Source organism: Etheostoma spectabile, chromosome 20 (assembly GCF_008692095.1).
Source record: "Etheostoma spectabile isolate EspeVRDwgs_2016 chromosome 20, UIUC_Espe_1.0, whole genome shotgun sequence".
Classification (NCBI taxonomy): domain Eukaryota; kingdom Metazoa; phylum Chordata; class Actinopteri; order Perciformes; family Percidae; genus Etheostoma; species Etheostoma spectabile.
In genome coordinates this window covers 11,384,157-11,394,252 of record NC_045752.1, presented here as the reverse complement: position 1 = coordinate 11,394,252, position 10,096 = coordinate 11,384,157, and the positions used below count along the sequence as shown (strand labels likewise).

Below are 10,096 nucleotides of genomic sequence, written 5' to 3'. Positions count from 1 at the left end.
CGACATGGAAGCTTGTGTTTAATTATTTATTAAAATAATTATAAATCATTTATCATCATCGATAAGTACCAAGCAAATAAAGTTCCCTCACTTTATCTAAAGCTGCAGTGGCAGCAAGACTCACAATACACAGGCGTGCACATAATCTATTCCTCCCACATGACGAACAGTAAGTGGTTTGACACAGAGAGATTTAAACACACAAACACACACTTAAGACATGGAGACAATTCCAGATTATGTTTTGACAGATGGAAGCTGATACAACTTTAATATTTAATCTTCAAGTTAGTTTCCAACTGTTTTAAATATATCAATCATTTGTGATTGATTTGTAGTCTGTATGTGAGAAGTGTTGATAATAGCACCCAACCTATTTGAAAAATTGGACATCACAATGCAAATATTTGAAGCAGCAGACTGCATAATCTGCATGGGAATAAACTACCGGACAAGTAATCTGACATGATGTATTTCCTATTCTGTACTGTGCAATATACATGTATGCATTTCAGAGGAGTGTGTGTGTATGATTGCAGGTAAATGTATTTTCACGCAAGGCCAACACATTTTCTCATCAGAACCAAAAAGTTCCACGTTAGGAAAAAGCAAACAGTGAATTTACTAATCTTACAATTGACAAAGATTTTTCATTTTTAACAACAAAATACAAGCATGTGTTAAATGCATCACCTCGTGCTTTGTATGATATCCAGATGTAAAGCTCTCAATTACTAAGTATGGTTTAACATTTCATCATCAACATTCAAGCATCAATTTTTCTGTGTAATGTTTAACAACAAAATTAAAGGCAAACAATATGTGGGAAAAAAAGAGTAGTTTGCATACAGTTGCTACAAAGTATATACATATCCAGACAGTAAATAGTGTAAAACAAAATCCAGAAAAAGAAAAATACTTAATATCAATAATGGATGTATGATAACGGAAACACAAGCTGCAAAGAGCTAAAACAGAACAAAAATGTGTTGCCAGGAGTCTGTGCCAACGTAGACCTGGAGGCATGAGTGTAATATGTAAAACTGCTTTGAAGACATATTCAGATATTCTTCAGTTCTGCAAATCAATACCCATACAACCAAGCAGCCAACTGTACATATTTAGAAAAAAATTTAAATCAAGGTGTCAAGAGAACAAACTTGAACATGAAATACATAAATGTTATAACATGGATACACTGAAATGCCACTTGGTTAATAAGATAGTGAGGTTTATTCAGAGATCATCCTCTGAACAAGTAAAAGGCCATGGATCTCATGGATCATGCATGCCAGAGTATTGATAGGTCTTTTTTTTTTTTTTAATCCTCAACACATAAATAATTTTCAACATTTTAAATGTACACTCCTATAACATAGTTCTATATTTTCATACAACCACAAATTACATGATAAAATATAGACATTATACCAGCACAGACACAGTGACCTGAATGATTTTTGGCACACCAGATATCCACAATCTAGACCTAATGTTTTTAAATTTCAGCTCAGTTCGGGACAGACTACTTGATCATCTAGATATCTGGATTTTGGCCATGGTAAGCAACAGCCTATAACAGCTGAAAAAGGTTTAGTGCAAAAACTAAAATGTTGCAATACAGCATGCAATGGACCCTGCAGTCATACCTGCACGGATATAAAATATCTCCTTGTCATTACACGTGCGACATCAGAGAAACAATGCTCAATAATAAGAATTTCTGGAAACTAATCACACCAACCCCACGGGGTTCTCAACTAACTAATATTCTTTAAATTAGTTTTTTATTTTTTTTATTTTCTGACAGTAAAAAAATAACTCAACAGCCTTATTTAACGTAAAATTTGTGACTTGCGTCAATACCAATCCAAATATTCACTCTGTAAAAAAACAGAGTGGAAATGCAGGTTTCACACTCAGTCAAGTAACTCACATGTTCTGGCTGTTCTACAAAGGCCACAGGAACTCTGCTAAATGTTCTATATATTATTTATGCCTAAAAACGTCCTTTCCACAGATACAAGACAGAACCATTAGATTAACAGGAGGTAAGGCAGTGACAGACTGCGAGCTGAGTGAGTGAGTGGTTCTCTCCGGTGCTCTGAGGAAGTAAGGCTGCCCCTGTTAAAGTTCTCCAGGTTTCTGGTTGCAGTTGGCGCATACCCGCACAGGGTGGTCCCAGCCCCGCGATGGAACCGGCCGACGCTCCGGGGAGCAGTCATCACACACTCCTTGGCCACAGGCGCGGCAGTGGTGCTTTGACAGCTTGGCAGTGAACTCGCGCTGGCAGTTGTGACAGGACAGAATGTCCTGGTCAGGCACCCAGTAGGCAGGACGGGCGGCATCTTTCACAAGGCCTACAGGGTAACACGTAACATAAATACACACATAAACACAAGCACGTATCAGTTATAGTATAAGGGACCACTTTTACACTTGCAAAACACATGGTAGTAACAGTAGGGATGAACAATTAATGATAATTTTCATAGTCAATTAAAATCTGGATTAATTGATTAGTTGTTTGGTCTATAAAAAAGGTGAAAACTGTTGATCTGTGTTTTCCAAAGCCCAAGACAACATCCTCAAATGTCTTGTTTTGTCCACAACTCAAAAATATTCAGTTCACTGTAAACAATTGAAGGGGCCCAGGTCGGCGTCAAACCAAGAGTCATTGCGTCAAGGAGTAAACCTCTATATATCGTGCCCGTTGTACCAATTGAGCTATTCAGGCATCCTGATTCATCTTTGCCAAGTCACTTTAAACTTCATAGTGCAGCCAGGAACAGCTCGACCTTTTGGGAAATTTGCTTGTTCATCATGCTGAGAAGATCTCATGTCTGTTAATTAGCTAAGCATAAAAACTGCACACAAAGGGAAAACTGTTAGCCAGGGTCTGTTCAAAGGATACTGTAGACCTACACTATATTTACTGGTAAAGGGCATAGATGAATAACTTGACAAAAAACCTGATATACTGCGGAGGATATCAGGTTATTATTGTCTCTGTGCAAAGGTAACAAATTCTGCCTAGAAGCTCTGAAGCTCACTAATTAACACAATTTATCTTGTTTGTTTAATCTGTAACAGTGTAAAGTGTAACACTGGTAAGTTGTGGCTTAACAGGGGGTTATGTCCTGAACATTTACTTGGCAGGGAGCAATAACCTCTTGTGATCAGCTGGTTGCCTGGCAACTGCTCTCGGCGAAGAAAAAGTCCAGCACATAAACCTCCTCCTTAAAATTTCCCAAAATGTTGAGCTATTCCTTTAATTTAGAGGTAATACTTACTCTAAAAGACTAGACTGATGACTGTCATCTGACATTGCTTAACTTTAGCTCTATCCATGCTTGTTTTTCCTCACAAATGATCTACTAGTCCTAAACTGTCTTGGTTGGAGTATCCATGGAAACATGGAAACAAGATTTGGAAATAAATATTTTGTTGTGATTGGAGCAGACTTTGTATTTTTGTATTGGTGGTGATGGATATGAAGACGTTTTCAGCATGACATCAGGTTATCAAACACATATTCATCTATGCCTTTTACCAGTCAATGAAGTTCTACGGTAGACTAATGAAGCAGTCTAATATACTGCACATATACTTATGCTTTGGATTAAACAAAGAGTTTTTTCCAAATATGTTTAAGACATGTATGAAACAACAAACTAAAGGCAAAATAAGAGCTATGATTTGTGGTGTGTATTTGAGTGAGTACAGCCCTTATTTTTGCCAAGTCTTTGTAATCTCTTCCCATGCAGCAGAGCCAATTTACTTGATCTATAACACCTTTTGGATTATTCTGACAAAAACATGTTATATCGGCTGTTATAAAAATGTTCTTCTAATAAACACTGGATCAAAGTGCATTCTAGACTAGTTCAGAGAGTGACTGATCCAGACTACTTTAAAGTCTATGAGACATCTTTATGTATGCCTTGTCAAGAAACCTCAAAATATTTATTATTGACTCAATAAACATACAGCAAAGGTGAGTTTACAAAAGTCCCATGAAATGAAATGGATACATAGGGTTACTGGTCAACTATCGCCGCAAAGCAATTCTACATGGAAGCACTGCCACTTACAGGTGCCTAAAAGATTGTCAAAGGCAATTTTAGGTTCTGTAGCGAGCGTGTGTGGGAGGATTTTAAGTTTGCAGTCCATAAAAAACATGTATTGGCAAGAATAACAAGTTAGAGATAAATGCAAATTCAGTATTTGAACTTCTGCTTGACATACATAATTTCAGTCACTTGTCAGAGACTACTCCAAAATACATAATGTTAAAGCGGTAGAACACACTAAGCAGGTTGGGGATCAATTGGCCCTGTTTGGACTGTGAGCTTTTGGTAATTGTAATTGCTCTATTACAACCAGGCCATTGGGGTATCCTTATAAGGCAGGCTTTGCCAGTCAGACTTCCGCATAACATTTTTGAGAGTTCAAATTAGAAACAAGACCTCACAGCTTTTCTTTCTTACTGTAAATAAGCATGTTATGCCTCTGCCACCAGAGGGCATTGTAACCAGTCACTCACAATTACTAGGTTATTTATTCCAGCTAAGCAACATTCCTCTTTGGGTTTTTTGGGTAAAACTCACCAAGTGGGATGTCAATAGCAGTGACCACAACCCCAATGGTGTTGGTGACTGCTTCTCCAACCTTCCTGGCAAGGGTTCCACCTTCTTCCTCCTCAAGCTCTGCCTCAATCAGCTCTGCATAAAAAAAAACATCTCAAGCTCACCCAAATGATACATGGCTGCATAACAGGAACATTTGACATCTTTGAAAACGTGTGTACCTGCGTACGTAGCTCTCTGCTCAAAGCAGATGTCACAGACTCTGACGGGAGCAAGACCCCAGCCTCTATCAGGCACAGGTGCAGCTTTGGAAGAGCAGCCATCGCAGAAGCCCTCCCCACAGGCACGGCAGTGATGCTTGGTGTCGTTGTCCTGGAAGACTGCGTGGCACTTATGGCACACCTTGTACGAGAACAAATACAATAACAACTGAAGTTGTTATTCTGAGCCAGTCTATTTTGTATCTTATGACCTGCAAACATACAGTGTGAAATAGGCACAGAGCACCACAGACAGTAAACATAGCCCTGGATACGAAAGTGTTGACTTGGCTGTTGGTGGCGGGTGGTAGAAGGTGGGGCTGTGTGTGTGTCACTCACTAAGATGAGGGAGTTGGGTTTCCAGTAGGCTGGGGCGATCTGATCTGTCAGCCAAGAGGTGACGGCCTTAGCAGGCTTGACACTGAGCTCTGACACAGACTGGGCCACTAGGTTGACTCCATCCAGCAAACGCTGTGCTGCATTGCTATTGTCCTTTAAAAAGCCATCCGACTGCAAAAAGCAGACAGCTTTTTACTACATACTTATGTAGATAATTACAGTAAGCCATAAGTCTAGGTATATATGATTACAGACAATTAATCTCCATCTGATAAATAAATTAAAAAGCCTGTTTCCCTTACCCCTGGCCATATATGCTGGATCTCAGTACGGACAACTGTATCCACAGGGTCCTGGTTCCCATACCAGTATTGACGGCTCCGATAGATAACTCCACAGTTGGGACATTCAATAACGTACCTTAACATACAGTAGATATATAAATGTACAAGTCCCTGGAAATATAAATGTAAATATCTAAGGTATTACATTGAATATGTAAGATAATAGAACATTTTTATTTTAGAACTAAGTGCTAAATTAAGCTCTGTAAAAGGTAACAAAAGTCTAACCCAGACCTTGTTACTCATGATCTGCAGGTCATCTAACTGACACTTACCCAGACCAGGCGTATTTGGCGAGGCCCATCCATGGAGAGTCTGAGGAAGCAGAGGTCTTAGGGACAACTATCACTTCTTTTCCCCCTTCATAGCAAGCCTATAGTGATGCACCAAAATATCATTAACCTCATTAGCCATGGAACACAAGTGATTACACAGTGAATGGTATAGAGGATTTGTTCGATCTAAGAGCAACTGTGCTTACCTTACAGGTGTAAATGCGATTATCATACTGAACAGAATAACGACAACGGTGTTTTGCCTCATGGCACACTCCTTCTGCTAAGTGGTTCATGCTGTTCTTGCAGCCAGATCTGGGATAGAAGTAAAAAGCAGATTTTAAACAATCGGAAACGCAAAAGATTGAAGGCGAGATTATAAAGAGAGGAAGGCACTGACCCACAGCTGAGGCACAGGCTGGAGCAGGTGAAGTACTCATCAGGAAAGAAGCAGCTGTGGGCTACAAGCTCACCTGAAATTTCCCCATTAAAGCGATCACTCAATGCCTGTGGGAGAATCAAGGTGCAACAAAATTCATTATCTATTAAAAATGCATCTTTATCTCAATCCAGAAACCAGTTTTCCGCAAACTGTGTATCTATTAATTTCAATGCAACCCCCAGCCAGTCTGAAGCAGGCTGTAAGCTGGCTGATATTCAAACTATATACAGCCGTACCTGCAGGGCTTTGAAGATGACCACAGGGGTGCGTGGGGAACGGGTGGCGTTGTTATCCAGGAGCTGCTCCAGTTTATTCTGCAGGCCCTGGAAATCAGTCGGGGGGCTGAGAGTCTGCGTGCCCCAGTACTGGACAGAGCTGAAGGCCTCTGGGAAACGGGAAAGCTTCTTAAAGCGCTCCGATAGAAGCCGATCTACTGACTCAGATGACTTATCTAAAACAAGACACAGAAGTTACCATAGACTGGAATCAGAATGTATTGTAGATATACCGTTAGTGAGAGTTTGTTATTGTGCATCAGATACAACACAATTCTTAAAATGCAGTACTTGATATGAATCGATGAATGAAACGAAAGAGAAAAATACTATTAAATATTAGTAGTTGATTTTTATTATTACTATTAAAAGTACCAAGAATGTTACAATGTTGTTTGTCAGTCAAAAAAAAACCACATAAAATAATGTATGAGCAAAGACATGTAGCTCACTCGTTTACATTAGGCTACATTTGTTGTCCCAAGTCTTGAAGGCTTACAGTGTTCTTCATGTTTAAGCACATTTACTACAAATCATTCATACTTTACTCTCCAAGGCCTACTATACTATGAATGTTTTTGTTCTTCTTTCTCAGCAGTAACTACATTTGACTTGTAGTGAATTGCATGCATTGGAAAATAGTTGACGGCAATGTAAAGTATGAGTTGTAGTAACTGGACAACAAGATGGAAATTGCAACATTGTTTTTTAAGTGTCAAGTGACTAGCTATGAATATGTGGCATTTTTGACTTCACTACACAGTAGTTTTCTTTTTAGTCCAAAAAGGAGTATTTCTTCAAAAGTTGGAATGCAGATTGCAACCTCCAGTAATGTAAAGATAGGCTGTAGGCTAATATTTCGTAAACCTGTAATTATCTGCCGGGCTTAATCTTTACTTTGACGGCCCCGCTTCTCATCCCTTATGGTGATGCAAACCTAAATTCAGGGTGATACAGTCACAATGTATTGTTTTAATAGATGTTTTCCTGAAAATTTTTATTTAAAGGTTTGACTTCTCTAATAAATGTGTTACAGATGAAGTAATGACCCTCCACCTATTACTAGAGGGACCTGGGAGGAATAGAAGTGTTGAGAAATTTTACCTGAACCAAGCAGCTTAGTGTGGACTGTTTCATGGAAGATGACCACCGCAGGGCCCAAGGTGGACAGAGGGACATCCAAGCCACAGCGGGCTGTTGTGGCCTTCAGTTCCTTAGTGAAATGCTTCAGGTATGCATCTGAAGCATCTCCGAGGAACTTGAAGAGGTCATCATGGAGACGGTCAGCATGGGTGCGGTAGATGATGAGGTCGGAGATGGCAAGCACCTTGAGCAAGAGACGGGTTCTCTGGCCCTGTTTGGAACTGTTCCCAAGGAGCCCCTCGGTGTCAATCACTACTACTTTACGGAAGGGGTCAAACGCCGCCCACACACCCACCGTACAGGACTCTTGTGTGGGAGAAGTTTTGAACACTTCTCTGCCCATGAAGAATGTGTGATTCAGGGTGTGAGATTTCCCCTCTCCCGTGTTGCCAAAAATGGATACCACCTTCAGCAGCTGGTCAGGGTTACAGCTAAGGGTCTTTATAAATGAAGATTCATCTTTTATCTTTGGAGAAACAAGAAGTGAAAATTAGTTTCTTTGTTTAGGTATTTTGATTCTGTGACAAGTGTGACTTTTGCACAACATACCTGCATTTCCTCATTTTCATCAACCAAGAGAAAACTGGAAATCTTCTCCAGAAGTTTTGCTTTATGAGATTTGGTCTCATCTGCTATTTGGACAGCGGGTGAGACAAGTGTCTGGACAGATTTGACCTCGGCAGGTTTAGGTGGTGGAGGATAAGATGTGAGCTGGTGTTTCTTCTTGTTGCCTCCACTGTGTGTGCGTTTTTGGCAGTCTTGGCACAAGTTAACTTTGCAGTTCTGGCAGCGGACCACAGATCTATGGCGTTTGCCATTGTCTCCGTTACCTCCTTTACAGTTGTCACAGCAAGGGACATGCCCAGGTCTTATCTGAACCCGCTCATGGTTCTTCAGACTCTCCTGTCTGTGGAGCTCAAGCTCACAACGAACACACTGCAAGCTTTTGCATTCATCACACTCAAATGCAGCCTCCTCAGAGCCACCACAGACATAACTCTCTTGACATATTAGGCTAGTATTGACTCCTTTTTCTGAAGATGAGCCATGCCCGCTCATCGTTTCTTACAAGTTGAACTTAAATACAGAGCAAGGCTTATTTGAACAGCTTTGACAGTACAGTACCAGCTATTTCCAATAGCAGTTACTTAAAATGTGGTAATACTGGCAACTGAAGTGCCCAAATACAACGACTAAATCAACTTAAAATAGCTGCATGGTAAAAGGGGAGATGATGCACTCACTGTAACAACTAACTCTCAAAAATAATACAATATCTTTTCACAACATGAATTTCAAACACAACGGCTTTAATAGTGCAATCTGGTGCAACTAACAGTGAGGCAATGAAGCAGAAAATGCCGTCTCCTTGAGTTACACTGGATAGCTCTATGTTAGCTTGTTCAGAAACCAAAGTTAGCATTTAGCTGCATTATTACATCAATTCTATTAAAGGTTAGCGAATAAAGCTCTAAAATAATACAGAAACATGTACAGGTAGCTAGTACCTACTGAGACAATGAACTCTCCCTGAAAGGATGAATGTGCAAATGTTGATGCTAACAACAGGCTAGCTAGCAAACTGACCCTTAATATCTTGCTGGCAAACTAGGCAGATAATTTGGCATACAAGCAGCAAATTAGCTCACAGCTAGTAGGTTTCGACGGACAGTTTCAACTTTGTCCAAAGAAAAGCTGTAATTAGCGGACCAGCAAGCCCCAACATTTCATAGCCGTCCAAACAAGGAGCTAGCTTCCAGTCTGTCAACTGAGCTGTAACAACATATCAACAAAAACAACCACCAGTCGATGTCAAAAACTCGGATATCAACGGACTCTTTTACTTTAAAACTGGAGGGAAATCCGCGCTATTCCGTTTAAAAAGTCTTTTAAAGTGTTACTGTATTTGAATCCTTCCGAGCAGTGTCATTGTTTTGTTCTTCAGCCCCCTCCTTAGCAGATTTCTCTAGCTACGTTATTTTGTTGCCAGGTCAGATCAGCTGATCAGATTATTTTCAGTCACAGGGTCAGAGGAGGCTAAAGTGCGGATGCATTGTGGGAAACGTAGTTCCACCGGACAGACTTGAAGTGATGCGCCCAAACTGAATCGACAGATTCTGTGAAGCTTAAAAAATGTTTTGTGCTCAAAATCAAACTTTGCTATTTAACTCAAATAATTGAACGTTTAAAGGGGTGCAGGGTTTTGGTGTCTTGCATGTCATGTTGAGGGAGGGAAAAAGGTAGCCTACAATTATCGCAACTAATCTTTCCGAGAGGCATTCAAATCAGCTTAACCTCTTGGATTTACCCCAAAGCACAGTGACATACCACCAAATTTTCCAAAATGAAAGCAAGAAGCTCAACCACATATTTAAGATGTCTTTGCAGATAATTTGTGCAATTTAACTTGTGTTTTTTCTTTTGTGTTT

At 40.0% G+C, this 10,096-nt stretch overlaps 1 protein-coding gene across 1 annotated transcript; it reads right to left on the bottom strand.

The window, feature by feature from the left end:
* Positions 1–233: 233 nt before the first annotated feature.
* LOC116669877 (zinc finger FYVE domain-containing protein 1) lies at positions 234–9,749 on the bottom strand. The gene is made up of 11 exons (XM_032499958.1): positions 8,217–9,749; positions 7,629–8,133; positions 6,486–6,700; positions 6,208–6,314; positions 6,014–6,122; positions 5,808–5,905; positions 5,491–5,608; positions 5,189–5,359; positions 4,811–4,991; positions 4,611–4,724; positions 234–2,360 (listed from the first exon to the last, which is right to left on the bottom strand). The coding sequence occupies exons 1-11, from the start codon at positions 8,724–8,726 to the stop codon at positions 2,128–2,130; spliced, it is 2,361 nt and encodes a 786-aa protein (XP_032355849.1). The 5' UTR covers positions 8,727–9,749; the 3' UTR covers positions 234–2,127.
* Positions 9,750–10,096: the final 347 nt, after the last annotated feature.

Coding starts and splice junctions, on each gene's coding strand:
- LOC116669877 (XM_032499958.1), bottom strand. CDS start 8,726: ATGAGCGGGCATGGCTCATCTTCAGAAAAAGGAGTCAATACTAGCCTA. Junction 5,906..6,013: donor ATCGCATTTACACCTGTAAG/GTAAGCACAGTT, acceptor GCATCACTATAG/GCTTGCTATGAAGGGGGAAA. Junction 5,609..5,807: donor GCCAAATACGCCTGGTCTGG/GTAAGTGTCAGT, acceptor CTGTATGTTAAG/GTACGTTATTGAATGTCCCA.